Here is an 18,812-nt window from a genome sequence, read left to right as displayed (position 1 = left end):
GTGGTTACTCTACTAGGACTCCTATGTGAACTTGAGAAGAACTGACTTAATACATCAACTAAAAATCACCTTAATACCAGTTGATTAAAAGTCAGTGAGCAAAAATGGCTCAGAGAAGTGAACTTAGTTCAGAGAAAAGCTCTTGCAGCATTTGTTTGCAGATGCCTCTTGCTTTGATATTTTGCTATCTAATGCAGTAAAACTCATACATTTTAAGTGTGGCTTAAGGGTCCAAATACATTTTGGGACCGCTGTACACTGTTAACAGAGTAAAACCTCCAGCTGAGTACCAAACAGTCTAGAGGACGAAATGTTGTATTTGGCAGTGAGGGGAAATGTGTTCCATCCTGGAACCAAATAATTTAATGGTTAAGCTTTAGTGGAGAGCGAGATGTTGCGAGTGATATAAGGTGGATGTGAATGGTACCATAATAAGCTCTTAGAGGTGACGGCAGAGAGATGTGAGAGGGGTATGATGAAAGCAACCTGCAATGTGTGGAATAAATTCAGGACATACAGTAATACAGATTACTAAACAGATAAACTGGGTATTAGAGCCAGTGGAAGATAGTTTGCTTTGAACTATTATTATGTTGGCTTGAAAAAGCAAACATACTGTTCTGCACTTTGAGCTTATTAGGGTTTTTCCAAAATCCATAAACAAAGACCAATAATATTAATTGCAACTTTTCCTACAGCCATCAAGCTACATCCACCAAACTTGGCACAGACCTTCAGACTGTTCTTACTCTGGTTGTTATGTCTTTTCTCACTGATAGGAATTATGGTTTTTGAACAGTGGTTGACCCAATATCTCTAAAATCCCATAGACTTACATTGACTACATTTTTAAATGGGCCAAGTCTATTCAAACTCGAACTGGCAAAAAAGTCAAATGTAAACAAACACACAAGGCTTTCCAGGAATATTCCGGGTTCAATACAAGTTAAGCTCAATCGACAGCATTTGTGGCATAATGTTGATTAACACAAAAATGTATTTCAACTGGGTTACAGTGAAGCACTTACAATGGAAGCAAATGGGGCCAATCCGTAAACATTTAAATACTCACTGTTTCAAAAGTATAGCTACACAACGTAAACAATATGTGTGTTAATATGATTTTAGTGTGATAAAATCACTTACTAACCTTTTCTGTGTAAAGTGTATACAGTTTTACAACTTTTTTGCCATGATGACGTAACGCCATAAACCCTAAAACCCTTAAACGACTGTAAAAATGACAATTTAAATCAACTTTGTAGCACAAAGTTTAACATAATAATTAATGTATATGCTTTCATAAAATGATAAGCTTCACATTTCTGCTTTTAAACCCTCCCAAAATTGGCCCTATTCACTTCCATTGTAAGTGTCTCACTGTAATCTCTATTTTTGCTTTTTTAAATAAAATGAGTCAAAGTAATTTTTATACCTCTGAACCTATCTATAACCTTCAAACTTCAATAATTTAAAACTTACTTACAGACAAAGCTTTGACAAGCCAACATCAAAGTTTGTCTTAACAAACTTTACCCATTAGTTTACTCTATTGTCCATTTTCTTCAAGTTACCTGAATGAATTCCATAAGTAAAAGCGTCCGATAACAGGTGATTATTGAGATAAAGCTAGTAATATCCGACTGGTCATTTGATTTTAACATGACAGCGCTCATGCCCAAAGTCTCGCGAGAGTCGCATGTGACGTTCACACACTGTATTTGTATTTATTTGCAGTCCCACAGAAATCCTACACCTACCCCTACCACTAAATCTAACCCTTATCCTAACCTTAGTAACAGCGATTGAGACTCTCGCAAGACTTAGACACAGCCATGAAGGGATATGATTAGAGTCTTCATGTGAGTGTACACAGGGGTGGATTAAGGGCGTACTCACAGTTTTTTCAGCTTGTCACGACATTGCTCAATGGTTCTTCGGTATCCACGAGCACGAAGGTAGTCGCGAATTTTACCAAATATTTCGGAGTTCTTATGTGTTGTATCTGGTTGTTCCTGTATACTCTCGTCGGCTTTAGTAAACACTGCACCTCTGCTGTAGACCAAAGTGATCCCTTTGCCAGCATGTTTGTTAAATGGAACAGTCGCATCATTGACGTCATGTTTCGAGTTCCATGCTCGGCCACGGTTAGCGATCACACTAGATGCGTACCGTGCCCAAGCCCACCTCTTCAAGCGGGCCAAGGCACGGTTCAGCATACCGTGCCCAGAGCAATCACACTAGTCAAATGAACTGGACTTTGGAGGTCAAACGTGCTCAGGCACGGTACAGATCGCCTAGTGAGTACACCCTTAGTAATTTGGGGGCCCTAGGCAAAGTACAGGAATGGGGCCTTCTTCAATGACACACATTTACATCAGTTTTCTCTTAAATGTGCTGAAAGCCTTTTTATTATTATTATTATTTATTTATTTATTTAGAATGGTATGGAGAAAATATTCCTACGTCCTGAAAGATATCACTGAAATACAGTGAGTGTCCTGAGATACCTCATCGGTCTGACTGTTCAAACAGCAAACAAAAATGTGTCCGCGGTTGTGTCTTTCCCCCTGGTTGTGCCAACTTTCTAAAAAGGAGTGAATAATAATGTCTGACAACACATTATAAAAAAAAACACACAATCTGGCTACTATGAACTACAATACATACCACTACAATACCTTTCTTCTTTCTCACTCTCCCTCTTTCTTTATGCATCTTTTCTTCCATCAACTTGACCTTGAATTAACTATATCCAAATTATTAGACTAAAAGTTGACTTTCCATGTTTCCAGAAGGCTTTGATCAACTTTTACATTTGAAAACATAAAAAAGTTTGCTAGATTTACGCTGCTAAATAAGGTCTGAGAAAAAGGTTTTTGGTTATTTTTTAATGTATGAGTGTCAACGCACAGATCATAATCAACATCGTCACTGTGTATTGGTGACTATAGTGAATGCTCTGCTTGTGGAAGCAGCGGTGGGTGGCGGTGCAGGCTGTGCAGCAATCTGATCCTATTGGAAAGACAGTGTTACCTTAGGAAGTCTGGACTCAGACAGTTCTTTCCACAAATTCAAACCAAACTGAACTAGTAACAATGTAGCTTAACTTGTAACTTGCAACAGAGTATACGGTGAAATCACACAAATCTGTCCGAGCGGCTTGACTCACTTTCACCTTTTATGAACTTGTTTAGATGCATAAAAACCTTGTAGTATTCCATTACATCCTGATCTAAGGGGGAAGGGGGTTGTTTGCATTGATGGTGCTGAAAATAATAGCAATATCATTCGTATTGGTGTTGTAACAGTGATATTTAAAATTTCAGCACACATTTAGCATTAATGACAATAAAAATCATATTATATGTATTTTTAGGGGGCCCTTGGAATCTGGGGGCCCTAGGCGGTTACCTACCGTAGCACTAGGCAAAGTCCGCCCCTGAGTGTACATAATTTTAAAGATTTTTCACAAATAATATTCTACTGTTAAGCCTACTATTTCTTTGTTTAAACATTGAGCAATTAGCAAAATAAAAATACTGAGTGCACCTTTATGTATAAACTGAGAATCGTGTAAGAAAAACTTTTTGAATGCAATGGTCTTAATACAAAGAAAAAGATAATCAGCCTGTTCAGCATTTTCTCACCTCAGTGGCATTTATGACAGTAGCCTTTCACAGCAGATTTGTCCTCTGTAAGACACACAGAGAAAGCACAGCAGCTGGCGCCGTTACACTGAGCGCAGTTTAATTCTGCTGTCTAAAAACGACCTGTCTTTCTGAATATGAGATAACTGTCTTCAGAAGCATTGCTCCTCAACTCCTCTCACAGCCCTGAAGAATAGCAGTCACGGTAAACACAATCTTTTCCCATTCTAACTGGATCCAATGTGAGGTCTGCGGTGTGGCGACTCTTTCATTGGGCAAGCTGAATGATTCGACCCCGAGCTCGGCACAGTGTAGATGGCAGTCATTCTTGACAAAATTGAAGGGAGGAGAAGATGGTTGTTTTCCACCTCCTGTCACTCTCATGCTGGCCTTGATTGGGTCAGGAGCAGCTCCTGTCTCTACTCCTCTATATCAGTTGTTAAATGTTAAAAATTGCTTTAAGATTCCAACAGAATGGAAAATGGGGTTTGCGTTGTGTCCATATAGCATGATGTTAGCATGTGTCCTGTTAAACTATACTTTTATTACTGTGTTTGCAAGGCAGCACTGTATTGATATTCCTAAAACATTTCTGATACATAAAATGTAGTAAAATCTATATTTAATGATATATAATAAATAATGTATAAAATACAGTATAATATATATATATATATACACACACACACACACACACACACACACAAACTGGGATGTAGCCTTGAGATAGAATTCATAAACAAGTAACCCTAACTTAACCCTAATATATACATATACAACTACTTTTGCATGGCATTTTGTCAATATTAGCTGTAAAGCATGCAAGGTTACATGCTTCGAAAATCCACTGGAAAAAAAAAAACTTTCAATTTACTATGATTTGGAAAGCATTACTTCTAGGGTGACCATATTGTGGTTGTCCAAAAACAGGACACTGTTTACCTTTAAAATTGCCATCATTGTCTATATATAATAACATAAAATAACAACAGCTGCCATTTAAAAAAATGGTTAACTGTTAAGAGAAGATTAATGTGAAGACAACGCCAAATCCCTGACTTTTTAGGCAATTTTGAAATCCCGGCCGGATGCTTTTTTCAGGTCAGAACAAGAGAACATGTCCGGGAAAAGAGAACATATGGTCACCCTACTAATTCTTATCTCACATACTATATAAGATGGATAGTATGCCAATTGGAACGCAGCACTGGCACCCTGGACTTCATCTTGATTCAATGTTAATAGCACTCATACAGTATTATCTCTTGTAATGATCAGTTCAATAAAGTGCAATAAAGCAAAAATCGAGGTTTCAGTGAGGCACTTACAATGGAAGTGAATGGGGCCCATATTTGGAGGGTTTAAAGGCAGAAATGTGAAGCTTATAATTTAGAAAAGCACATTTAAAACTATTAATTGAGCTGTAAAGTTGTTTGAGTCGTTGAAGGCAACAAAGTTGTCAAATAAAAAAAAACTTTACACAGAAAAGTTTGGTAAGTGATTTTATCACACTCAAATCATTTTAACACACATATTGTTTACATCTTGTGGCCATACTTTTATGGATTGGCCCCATTCACTTCCAGTGTAATGTCAATGTAACCCAGATTTGTGCTTCTTTAAAGAAAATGAGGGACGAGTTGAAATAAAATACTGGGTTACAATGTGGCACTTACAGTGGAAGTGAATGGGGCCAATCCGTAAACGTTAAAATACTCACTGTTTTGAAAGTATAGCCACAAGACATAAACAATATGAGTGTTAACATGATTTTAGTGTGATAAAATCACTTACTAACCTTTACTGTGTAAAATGATATCCAATTTTACAACTTTGTTGCCATGACGACATAATGTAAGTGCTTTTATAAAATGATAAGCTTCACATTTCTGCCTTTTAAACCATCAGAAAAATTGGCCCCATTCACTTCCATTGGAAGTGCTTCATTGTAACCTCGATTTTTGCTTCTTTTAAAGAAAAGGGGGGAACAGTCAAAATAAATGTTTGTGTTAATCAACATTATGCCAAAAATGCTGTCAGATGAAATTAACTTGTATTGAAACTGGAATATTTCTTCAACCTAAGACATGCGTTCACCGGGGGGGGGGGTGTTGGTCATGCATTGGCATGGTAAAAAATAATAAAGTTGCATGTGACGGACACCTCTGAAATGTTTATTTACAACATGTGTTTTTACAGAAGAGTGCCTAGAATTATGGACAGGTGGATTTGGACATTACTGATGCAGGGTGCAAATACAGTTTGTCATTTATTTGTGCGTTAATTTAGAAACAGAATTTAAAACAGAAACCAAATAACCCTGTGTGTATTTGTGGATTGTATTAAGCACTTTCTTTTTTTTCCTCTCTCTCTCTCCCCTTTTCTCCCCAATTTGGAATGCCCAATTCCCAATGCGCTCCTAGTCCTAATGGTGGTATTGTGACTCAAACCATGTGGCAGAGGACGACTCTCAGTTGCCTCCATGTCTGAGACGTCAATCCACGCATCTTATCATGTGGCTTGTTGAGCATGTTACTGCGGAGACATAGCACGTGTGGAGGCTTCATGCTATTCTCTGTGGCATCCATGCACAACTCACCACGCACCCCACCGAGAGCAAACCACATTATAGCGACCATGAGGAGGTTACCCCATGTGACTCTACCCTCCCTAGCAACCGGGCCAATTTGGTTGCTTAGGAGACCTGACTGGAGTCACTCAGCACGCCCTGGATTTGAGCTCGCAACTCCAGGGGTGGTAGTCAGCGTCTTTACTCGCTGAGCTACCCAGGCTCCCCCGTATTAAGCATTTTTAATGTAGTGTATAAATTTTTGGAAGCTACATGCACATCTGGCTAGATGATACATAGAATAATTATTTAAATTCTTTATATTGAGAGAATACATATACAGATATACAAGTATAGAGAACATACAGAACCTCCACATGCCTCTTAAGATTGGATGTGGAGTCTTGGTCAATGGATATAATTTTTGTTAGGCAAAGATTGCATTGCTCAGTTCATTTCCCCGTGTCCCTTTGAAAAAGAAGTTATTCTTTATGTGGTCATATAAGAAATGGGACCTCACATTTTTCAATGTAGAGTGCATCCGGAAAGTATTCACAGCACTTCACTTTTTCCACATTTTGTTATGTTACAGCCTTATTCCAAAATGGATTAAATTCATTATTTTCCTCAAAATTCTACAAACAATACCCCATAATGACAATGTGAAAGAAGTTTGTTTGAAATCTTTGCAAATTTATTAAAAATAAAACGAAAAAAATCACACGTACATAGTATTCACAGCCTTTGCCATGACACTCAAAATTGAGCTCAGGTGCATCCTGTTTCCACTGATCATCCTTGAGATGTTTCTACAACTTGATTGGAGTCCACCTGTGGTAAATTCAGTTGATTGGACATGATTTGGAAAGGCACACACCTGTCTATATAAGGTCCCACAGTTAACAGTGCATGTCAGAGCACAAACCAAGCCATGAAGTCCAAGGAATTGTCTGTAGACCTCCGAGACAGGATTGTATCGAGGCACAGATCTGGGGAAGGGTACAGAAACATTTCTGCAGCATTGAAGGTCCCAATGAGCACAGTGGCCTCCATCATCCGTAAATGGAAGAAGTTTGGATCCACCAGGACTCTTCCTAGAGCTGGCCGCCTGGCCAAACTGAGCGATCGTGGGAGAAGGGCCTTAGTCAGGGAGGTGAGCAAGAACCCGTTGGTCACTCTGACAGAGCTCCAGCATTTCTCTGTGGAGAGAGGAGAACCTTCCAGAAGAACAACCATCTCTGCAGCACTCCACCAATCAGGCCTGTATGGTAGAGTGGCCAGGCGGAAGCCACTCCTCAGTAAAAGGCACATGACAGCCTGCCTGGAGTTTGCCAAAAGGCACCTGAAGGACTCTCCGACCATGAAAAACAAAGATTGAACTCTTTGGCCTGAATGGCAAGCGTCATGTCTGGAGGAAACCAGGCACCGCTCATCACCTGGCCAATACCATCCCTACAGTGAAGCATGGTGGTGGCAGCATCATGCTGTGGGGATGTTTTTCAGCGGCAGGAACTGGGAGACTAGTCAGGATCGGGGGAAAGATAAATGCAGCAATGTACAGAGACATCCTTGATGAAAACCTGCTCCAGAGCGCTCTGGACCTCAGACTGGGGCAAAGGTTCATCTTCCAACAGGACAACGACCCTAAGCACACAGCCAAGATAACAAAGGAATGGCTACGGGACAACTCTGTGAATGTCCTTGAGTGGCCCAGCCAGAGCCCAGACTTGAACCCGATTGAACATCTCTGGAGAGATCTGAAAATGGCTGTGCACCGACGCTCCCCATCCAACCTGATGGAGCTTGAGAGGTCCTGCAAAGAAGAATGGGAGAAACTGCCCAAAAATAGGTGGGCCAAGCTTGTAGCATCATACTCAAATAGAATTGAGGCTGTAATTGGTGCCAAAGGTGCTTCAACAAAGAACTGAGCAAAGGCTGTGAATACTTATGTACGTGATTTTTTTTTATTTTTTTTTTTTTATAAATTTTCAAAGATTTCAAACAAACTTCTTTTCACGTTGACATTATGGGGTATTGTTTGTAGAATTGAGGAAAATAATGAATTTAATCCATTTTGGAATAAGGCTGTAACATAACAAAATGTGGAAAAAGTGAAGCGCTGTGAATCCTCTTCTGATGCATTGTATGTAGTTCTACCTGGTAACACATATTTCAGGCTATGGCTCAGACCGCTCTTTTAAAATTATGGAGTATAATCACTAGATTACGCATAAATTAGTTATTGCCTTCTCCTGGTTGGTTATGTAATAAAGAATGAAATCATGTAATCCATAAAAATTAAACTGTAATCTGATTATGCAAATTATAAAATGTAATGTAATCCAATTACAAATTCTCAGTTTTTTTAAATCTGATTATGTAATCCAGATTACATGTAATCCGGCACTACCCAGCACTGGTAGTGGGACATAACACCATTTTCCTGGAGAAAAACCTCTCGTTAAGCTCCAGAACATCCCATTAAAGTGCAAAGATTACATCCAATAATAAAGGCGGGCATGGAAGTATTTGTCTTTATCTTAGTCTTTATTAAACTACTTTTTAATGTGTTTATATGTGTGTGTGGGGCAAGGGCGTAGCCAGGAAATAACTTTTGGGTGGTCCTCAACAAAAAAGGATGGGCCAAATTTTCACCCAATTTTTTTTTTTTTTTACCAAATTTTCCTTAACAACAGAGAAGCGGAACATTCGAACAGTTCTTCCATACTTTCAGAAATCAGAATTTATTATTTTTTTTTACTCTTTTATAAATACTGAATATATTTGAAGTCAAAGAATAATCTCTAATAATCCGGGTGGGCCTGGGACTAATTTGGCTACGCCAGAAGTATGGTGGCATTAACCTCCAGGAATTTAGGGAATAGTGATTGCAGTGTATAATGCAGCAGTAAACACAGCCTTATGTTCTTCAGCTGGTATATGAGCATATACAACATTCATTTGATGTAATGGCTCCCATGATACAAAAGCCCATAATATTAGGTATTATCCTCCACTATGTTTAACAGTTAACAACAGATATTGTGGGTTGAAGCATCGTTTGGCTTTCATCAAACATAAATCTTCCCAGATGTGTTAAAAAGGCTGGGAAATGATTCATCCAACACAGAATTTCTTCATTTGCCCAAGTGCTCCAACAAACTACATTTTTAAGCTTGGACAGCAAAGGGGTTGATACATTTCTGCTATTGTGTCTTTTAATGACGATCCTGCAAAGTGTCCATCTGTTTCCGTTGGTGCTTTGGAACAAAACCACTGTGGTATTTTTGCTGATGCAGTTGTCTATGATGGCATATGCTGTCATCATTTATGTTGCCCTTGACACAATAAATATTGTAATTTCAGAGCCCTATTTTCTGATTTGAAATCTGATATGTTAAAGTACCAATTGTTAGATATCTTTGTTAAGGCTTGCACAATCAACTAGCTGTCCAGAAAAGTAGCCGACCAGCTGGCGAGTCAACATTTGGCGAGAAATTAAAGCTTGCAAACTCATACCACTGATCGAGACAGAAGTTGACATGTCAGACCACTTGAACAAATAACGATAGAGCTTCATTGTTTACACTTTTTAGGAAAATCATCCTACAAATGGCTTACTTAATGTTGTCTCTGAATATTAAGATGGAATAGGAGGAATAGGAAGTCAATTTACATAAGAATGGTTTCACTAACAATTTCAATATGTATCTGTTCTGCTCACATTTCATGAATAAGGTTCATTACATTTAAAATTCTCTCAACATGATACAGCTTCACTTTTGTAAACTGTTTTTTCTCTAAAGTGTGGTGAAAGGCCAAAGTATACTTTGTCACAGTGTGCATGATGCAGATTTCATCAACAGCACATTCTGTAACATGCGGACAATCTGCATGGAGCACAGTTGTTCTACACACGCAGACCTAACCCTAACCCTAACCATATCTGTGCGCATTGTCTGCACTAGTGCTGCGACTAATGTTATTTTGATCATAGATGATCTATTTCTTTGATTAATTGATAAATTGAACACAAAATAGATATTGTTTGAAAACTTAGAAGCTCTGCTTTCCAATGCATGAAGGCACTATGACCAAAAAAATTGCTTTGAAATTTGCAGACAAATCAGAAGTGTTCTGTTTTGATAAAAAACAAATTGCACTGTACATATTACTGCAGTCAGTAAAAACATCAAACTCATCAAACAGCCATGTGTCATATGTTGTTGGAAAGCTCTCAAAGAGTAGAATACAGCCAGAATATTTGTTTTACTCACAAACAAAAATATAGCGAGTGATAGCTAAGAACATTACTGTGACAATTATGTTGGTGTTGCTTGGATGCCGCATTTTCGCTTATAACTTCACAAAAAATAAACGGAACATAAAATATGACATACCAGTACTTAGAGGAAACCATTATTATTCAAATGAGCCCACACACAAGGTAATCTGATTTATGGATCATAATATAATCCACACGAAGCACAATGTTACATATGGCCACCATAAAATGGCACCAAGTAAATGACAGACTCAATGATGACTCAAATGGCACAGAATGAAACTCAGAATCTGTGAAGTCTCATTACTAAAATCATGTCTCCATGCTATGCAAACCTTTAGTCATTGTTGTGTTTGCATGTGTAATTAGTTCTTCTGTACAATAATTATATTGTCTTTGTTTGGAGAGGCTTTTGGGCACATGGAGATGTTTTTGGACACTATGATAAATTATTTTTGCAATGTTATAACTTTTGATTGCTTTGTCGTATCAATAAAAAGTTTCTCAGATACAGTTGACATGATTGGGAACAAAACAAAAGCAGTGATTTTTGTGATTTTTCAGCAGTTTCTTTGGCTGAGAGTCTCAGAATTTATCATAGTCTATATCATTAAAAAAATTTGAAAAGTTTTCTTTACAATGATACCAACAATTGACCCTCCTTGTTTTGTTTTATATCAAGTTATAAGCCTTTAATTTTGGGTATGCCACTGAAACAGGAAATCTTTAAAAACACCTTCAGAGCTTAAATGGTTATGCTTAATAAGCTGACAACGTTTTTGGTCATGTAAACGCATTAAACACATTCCTTTATCGGTGTAAGGTCATAAACGGCGTAAAAATAAACCGTTCGACGTGGGTAGATTTTTGCCCATTACACTGATTTCACGTTGCAGGTGAACACCTTAACTGGCATTCTTACCGGCTTATATAATGTGCGCATACCTCTTCACGGTTTGACGTCAAAAGCAAAGAATAACGTGATTATTTAAAATGTCATGTACAGGTAAATGCGAATTTCTTGCTTTGTCAGATTTTTTAAATAAGCTGATTTTTGGGAGTAATCAGCGTATTGGTGTGCATGTAAACATACTCAATGTTAGGCTAGAGCGCTCGATCGTGCACATGTAACTCTAGCGTGTAGACACCCTTACTCTGTAATGTATGTTGTGGACATTAAAATGTAACACCATTAATTGATGAAGCAATGTACTGTATATGGATTTTCTGTTAAGGGAAACTTTAGTGGCGCTTACTTATGTGAACATTTAAGCTGATAATTGTTTAGTGTTCATTGAGAGCATCTGTGATGACAAACTGTAAAGATGTGTATTATATCTCACATGTGCTTTTGAGTTATGATGATATATTGACGGTCTATATGTTTTTCTTTCCCGTCTCTTGTGTGCAGCGTTCAAAAATAGCGGTGTATGAAAAAATGTGGTCGTACATGAAATCGGCAGAGCCCTCCGTCTTTGCCAAGACCACACCAGATGGGGTTGCACGGGTACGAAAGTCAAAGGGCAAATTCGCCTTTCTTCTCGAGTCCACCATGAACGAGTACATAGAGCAGCGGAAACCCTGCGACACCATGAAAGTGGGCGGCAATCTGGACTCTAAGGGCTATGGTGTGGCGACCCCCAAAGGCTCAGCATTAAGGTGGGTGGAATAATATAACAATATTCCCCATGTTGTTATAGTATTCCACCTACCCTGATGTCCTGTGATGTCATTTCCTCTCCCCCCTCCCCCCATCCTCTCTTTATTTCTCTATTGTGATGAAGAGGTAACGGTATGATGCATTTTTAATGTCATTTGATTAACGATGATGCAGTTTTCTCTTCTCTAAATGTTTATGTTAGTTTCTAATCAAAAGAGATCTATATTTTATAGAATGAGTGACTAATTTAAGCAATCATTTCACATTTGTGTGTGTCTCTCTTATCGTCTCTCTGCTGTCTGTTTCCGTCCTTCAATTTCTCTCTGTCTGTCTTGTGTGGTTGTCCTTCCTGACTGTTGTATTGTCACTTTTAATTTAACAGTTCAACAGTTTTTCAATTTAGCTTGTAAAAGCTGCGCTGTCACTTGTGACGAATGTTAATTGCATGGTGTCTGTTGTTGTTATTTTTCCTTCTCAATGACAATGTCCCCATCCCGCACACTTCAGTTTGAAACAGCGTAACCCTCCATGCCACCTTGAATATTTAACACTTTTTTTGCTCTGAGCGTCTCTTACCTTCATATTCGTGAAATTATTTAACCAAATTGTTCTCCATTCTGATTATACTGCTATTATGATTACAATTGACTCTCAGTAGTAGTAGCTCACCGTATTCAATAACGTTACTATTACTACTACTACATGCCAATTAGGGTGACCAGATTATCTTAAAGTCTCAAACCAGGACACGCGGTGGGTATCCCTTTGAATTTCTATCGTAGAAGGTGCTCTTACTTATAATTATAGAAATAACAGTTGTTCCAAAAGATGTCATTTATTTTATCGAAACGATAGAAAATGTACAGTGGTGGTTCTCAGCTGGTTTTGTATCCGGACCTCAATTTAATATTGGACATCGAGTGGCAACCCAACACAGAACCAAAACTGTTTATTGCACAGAAGTTAACTAATATGTTAACATCGCAATTTATTCATATTAATTCATATTAATTTGACCAGCATCTACCAAGATGCACCAAAATACTGTATTGTTTGATTGGATATATGCATTTAACTTCCAGTGCTGTGTAAGTTACTTAAATAAGTTATACCCATACAAATTACTTCTCTAAAATTGTAATCAAACTACAGTACTCATTACTTCATGGTAGAAATAATCACATTACTAATTACTTTAAAGTTACTTCCCTTAAACACTTCACAAAAAAGTTAGTTTTTCCGCTCAAATGAAAAATAATGTCTATATTTCCTCCTTGTTCATTGTTGCATGCACTCAGCAGCACACGTTCCTCGTTAGTAACTCTTCAGCTGTCACAGAAATGCAAACTGACATACATATGAACATAATTCATGTTTTACATGCATTGTACATAAATGCAATTTAAGAAATTTGTTAAACCCAAGTAATGTACTTAAAAGTATTTAATTTATTTGAAAGTCAGTAACTTTAATCTGATTATACGAATTTAAAATGTAATGTGTTGCATTATTTTGACTAAATAATTAATTAAATTAAATTAACTAATTACTTTGTAATCAGATTACACCCAACATTGCTGACATCAACAACAAAAGATATGGTAAGCATTTTCTATTTATCGCTTTATTTACATTGCTATCCTGACTATGCATAAATATTTGGTTAGTTGCATTTTCCAATTAGCATTGCGACCCTCTTAGACACATTTTGGGTCACGGTCCACCAGTTGAGAACCACAGCCTTTTAGTATGGTTGGTGCATATCATATTTGTGTAAAATAATTTTATTAGGCACCTCACTACAGTTTCATTAAATTATTATGTAGTCCCCAAATTTTGAATTGCATGCAAATAAAAAAATAGCACACAGTACATATAGTTTATGTAGATTTTGACATTTGCATGTGAATTTACAGTTTAAGACTTATAGATACAACATTTAACACAAAATATTCATAACATTCAAATGTAAAACCATAAAATGTAATTTCAAAGTTATCAGTGTTAGAAGCTCGTGTTAAGCTGTCCAAATGTGATCCAAAATGTTTGATTTATCTTCGTGGATGAAAAAAAACCCAAAACATTTACAATGAAAGCAAAACTCCTCACTTGCGTAAAGAAATCGATAGGCTTTTAGAACTAGATGAGCCTAACAACAGAACAATTTTCAGGACAAACCTCATGAAACCGAGACTGTCCCGGTTAAACCGGGACATCTGGTCACCCTAATGCTAATCTAGTAGATTGCTCACAGACCTGTGCATTTTCTTACAAGTTATGTTTTATTGTTTCAAGAAATGCTGTTAACCTGGCAGTTTTAAAACTGAATGAGCAAGGCCTGTTGGACAAATTGAAAAACAAATGGTGGTACGACAAGGGAGAGTGCGGCAGCGGGGGAGGTGACTCCAAGGTCAGCCTCAATGTCACCAAAATCGGGTACCATAGTGCAGAGTAATCGGCAAGCCTGTTATTCCTGAATCGAGCCAAACTGAACCAAACCAAAAAACAAGCATCCTTTCAGTCCTGTGACATCACATTATGCCATCTGAGATCCAAACAGAACCCTGACTTGACTAATGGAGGAGGGATAATGACCAGTATGATTTTGTTCTACTGAGGAGAAAAATGTCAGCAGAAACATATTTAATGGAGTTGACACAGATGCATAGCATGTTAGTAATGTTTCTGGTGTTGTCTGGTTAGCAGCTAAAGCTAGGCTAGCTCATTAGCGATAAGAATGCTAGGTGTGAGACTGGTGAACTGTTTTGGGACAAATGTCCACCTAGCAGATGGTAAAAAGAGATTCAAGATTAAAATCTCACTTTCCATTATGCTAGGCAACTGTTAACAGACAGTAACCCAGTCTCATTGGCTAGTTTTCTTTAATGCTAGGTTAGCCTGAGATTAGCAAATAGTGACTCGGTTATAAAAATAACAAACCTTCTAAAAAAAAAACAACAAAACAAAAACAGCTTTAACAAGCTTACATGTTTAGCTTGTCTCCAAGTCTGGCTTAGTTGGTTACTTTGGTCTGTTCTGATGTTTTAAGAGGGGTTTTGGGCCAGCTAGTCAGGTTAGAAAACCCAAGTGTATCTGTCTGCATCCAGCAAGACAACAAGGAACACCTACGACATGTCCACTCCCAAGTAACGCCTCCCTTAAAACATAAAGCGATTCTATTAGCTAAAATATCTTTTAAAATCCTATGCAATTGCTGTATGATTCATGTTGTCTCAGCTGTGTAAATTTGACAAAAGATAACTTTTTTCCCGTAGATATAAGTGGTGACATTAAACATTTCTCTGTTCTGTTTTCACCAATTCGCTCACATGCTAACCAGTTAGCCTAGTAGCTTAGCATGAGCTAGCTTCTTCTCCTCTTCATTTTCATTTAATTTCTCCTCACTGTCGCCCCCTAGTGATATGGCGGTATGATTGTATACAATATAACAATTTAGTTGCGGTATATTTAATTTTACAAACTTTTCTTTCTTTTTTTATGTTTGTGGTTAGGATTAGGTTTAGGGGTTGAGATAGGTGTTGGTGTTGGGTTGCTGTGGGACTCAAATAAACACAACAAACACGGTGTATGACATCCAACTGTTGCAAGACTTTAGCATTTCGCCTGTTATTTGAAGTGGCCGTAACTTTTAGCAGGCGCACCTTGTAGTCTTGCAGGATGCAGACAGACCCTTCTCAGAAGACCAGCCAAACCAGCTAAACACCAGCTTAGCCAGTTTGGGAGACCAGCTAGACCAGACAAGTGCCCAAAACCCCACTAAAACTAACAAAAGAGACCAGCCTGTTCAGTCTGGCTCAGCAGGGAGACCAGCTAAATGCGTTTAAATCAGCCAAGACCAGAATACCACCTTTTGTCTGGTTTAGAATAATTTTTTCAGCAGGGAATTCCACAAAAAAAAAAAATACATTTTTAACACTAATTAATATTCAAACGTAATGTCTGACAGAACTAAAACACAGTCTGTTTGAATTAAGTCACTGAAAACAAGTGTTATCAGTGCTAGAAAAGGAAAAGACCAGTACAAATAATTGGTGGTGTCTTGAGGGGCTATGAATAACACATATGTGAGAATTGTCATCTCCAGAACAATTAGAACACAGAATCAGAAATCAATCATGCATCGATTGAGGATTCACATGTAGATATATACAGAACATGTTCAGCCATCTGATGTGTAGGTGCTTTCCTATAACATTCCAGTTCATTTCTTGTCATATGAAAGGACAAAATCACTGAAAATCATACATCGTACAATATATATATATATATAAACAGTTTTTGATAAGTTAAAAAACGAAGACACATGGATAACTGCAATACTGAGTATAGCATAACTTTTCTTGACATAATTCATGAATATAAAAAAGGATTTATGAAACCACTAAAAGCATTTTAATTTAAGTGAAATCTCTTGCACTCTACTATTCACAAATATTCAATGTACATTTGCATAAACTTTAGAATGCTTTTTAATCGCTTAAAACCAATCAAAATGTTTCGTGTTAGACTAGGTTGTGCAATTCTTTATTCTTAAATATTTTAGGGACGTCAGTCCAACTTTTGTTCACAGGATTATTTAAAGTCAACATGAAACACCATTCGCAACCCGTTTTACTTCCGTAATTTGACATATTTCTGAGTGAAAAGGGGTATTCAGTGAGAACAGACTATCGTTATTTGCCATTATTGTTGTGACCTTTATTAGATTAATCTTAACCACCATTAAATGACTGTGTAAACTATTGGAAAGATATTAAAAAGCTGCATTTCCTACAACAGTAGCCAAAAACAATGCATAAATAGCTATTTGGCTATTGGTTAACATTAACCAGTTAGTTAACAAACAATATTGGTTAACATTAATCAATTGGCCATCACGATTTAGGTGACATAAGCTGAAAAGGAATGTAATTTCCCTTTACAAGTCATATAATTGCATTCTGATGAAAGATTATAAAGGAATGTTTTTTCTTTGGAATAATGTGCACTAATTATTCATGCACGAAAAGACCAGGAACATGTATTAAGAAAATAAAATAGGGTACATTTTGATTTCATGTTGACTTTAACTCTCATTCCGTGGGCTTTTCCATAGTTTCCTGAAAGTGGGGCTAAAAATAAAAGCAATTATTTCATATTTGCTGATTGTTAGGGAGCAGGTTTTTCATTTCTTAGTTTGTGCGCTTGGTCAAAAGCTCTGTGGCCCCTGCCTGTGGATGAAGGTGAAAGGTTACGTGAGCTTTTATAATCACCTTCTCTGTTTCAGCTCTCTATTTTTTGCAGTGATTTGAAGCCCCCCCATTAGCCAACACGCAGTGGATGTTCTAGCTCTAATGATCTAATGCAGCAAGACTGCAGTTGCGCATCAAGACCCAGCCACACAGCCAGCTGCGGAAAACAAAACAAAAAAGGAGTGAGAGAGAGGAGAAAAAAAAAGAGAGAAAAAATCCATATTAAGCCACCTGCACCAAACAGACATCATGAGTCACACAACCCGTTCTCTTCTCGCCCGCTGCCATCCTCGCTGTTGATAGTCTTCCCACTCCAGTCGCTCTGAACACTCTGATGATAATTACATTGTTAATCAATGTCTCTCCCAGAGCTAAAAGAAATGTTAGGGCCACATAGCTCACTTATCAAGAGTGTCCATGACAAATGTATATAACATTCAAACGAACAGATTATGTCTAGACGAACAAGGGCCCGTTTGTTTTGCTAACAAAACAGAATTTGATTTTAGTGCCTTGCATTTCTCCAAATAAAATGCTTTAACAAATAAAAAAAAATGCAAGTACTTAAAGTCAACATGAAACCATGTTTGCAGCCCATTTTACTTTCGTAATGTGATGCATTTCGATTTGATTTCATGTTGACTTTAATCATCTGAAATCTCCGCTAATATTATGCTAATTGTTTATATTCGAAAGGTATTACCAAATATGGCCGCCAAGCATTTTGAAGCTGGCATTGATGAAACTGTGATCTCTAAAGCCCTATTTAGATGAGAAGAGTTTTTCTGATATATGCCTGGTAAGTAATTGTTACTGCAGACGTCTGTAATGCTTAATTCACAAGGAATACGAAATGTCTGTAGAAACTGCAGAGATGGGCTGTCTTCGTCATTTACGCATTGTTGTCATGTCGAAACAACCCCGTGCATCATACATAATCTACTTCCAACACTGTTCCTCATGCCAAAATATTCTGAATCCTTATACTTAATGTATTATAAGTTACATTATTGACAACAACTGTAATAACTGTAGTATTTTGGTGGAAACTATGGTTACCATGGTAAATTATTTTAAGGGCTGATTGAGGATTAAACTTTACCCTAAAAAATCTAGAGTTCTGCCAAACTTGCTGGAAACTCGCTTGAAACTTGCCACAAATTTCCCACACATTATTTTCACATGCAAATGAGCTTGCAATTTGCTGCATATGTTTGCCAGAAGTTTGCAGCTCTTCACCGGTTGTGGTGAATCTGCAGCAAACCTTTGGCGACAAGAGTTTGCTGCAAAGCTTATCTGCATGTGAAAATAATGAGTGGCAAATTCGCAAGTTTACAGCAACTCTCGATTTTTGTAAGGGAGTATTTAGTTGATTACTTTTGAAGTAATAAGGTTA

At 37.5% G+C, this 18,812-nt stretch overlaps 1 protein-coding gene across 4 annotated transcripts in view; it reads left to right on the top strand.

The window, feature by feature from the left end:
* Positions 1-18,812, top strand: part of LOC127412789 (glutamate receptor 3) — a 183,441-nt gene that overhangs the window by 160,150 nt on the left and 4,479 nt on the right. For 2 of the 4 annotated variants that reach the window (XR_007892484.1, XM_051649429.1), the window contains exons 13-14: positions 11,916-12,163; positions 14,460-14,574. The exons of 1 other annotated variant lie outside the window; for it this stretch is intronic. Coding sequence is in view for 2 of the 3 variants with exons in the window: in XM_051649429.1 (XP_051505389.1) it covers positions 11,916-12,163; positions 14,460-14,574 (363 nt within the window). In the remaining variant the exon portion in view is untranslated. The remainder of the gene's footprint in view (positions 1-11,915; positions 12,164-14,459; positions 14,575-18,812) is intronic. One more of the 4 variants, XM_051649430.1, reaches the window with a different exon arrangement.

The sequence above is a fragment of the Myxocyprinus asiaticus genome, chromosome 22, assembly GCF_019703515.2.
Source record: "Myxocyprinus asiaticus isolate MX2 ecotype Aquarium Trade chromosome 22, UBuf_Myxa_2, whole genome shotgun sequence".
Classification (NCBI taxonomy): Eukaryota; Metazoa; Chordata; class Actinopteri; order Cypriniformes; family Catostomidae; genus Myxocyprinus; species Myxocyprinus asiaticus.
This window is presented reverse-complemented; position numbering and strand designations above follow the sequence as displayed.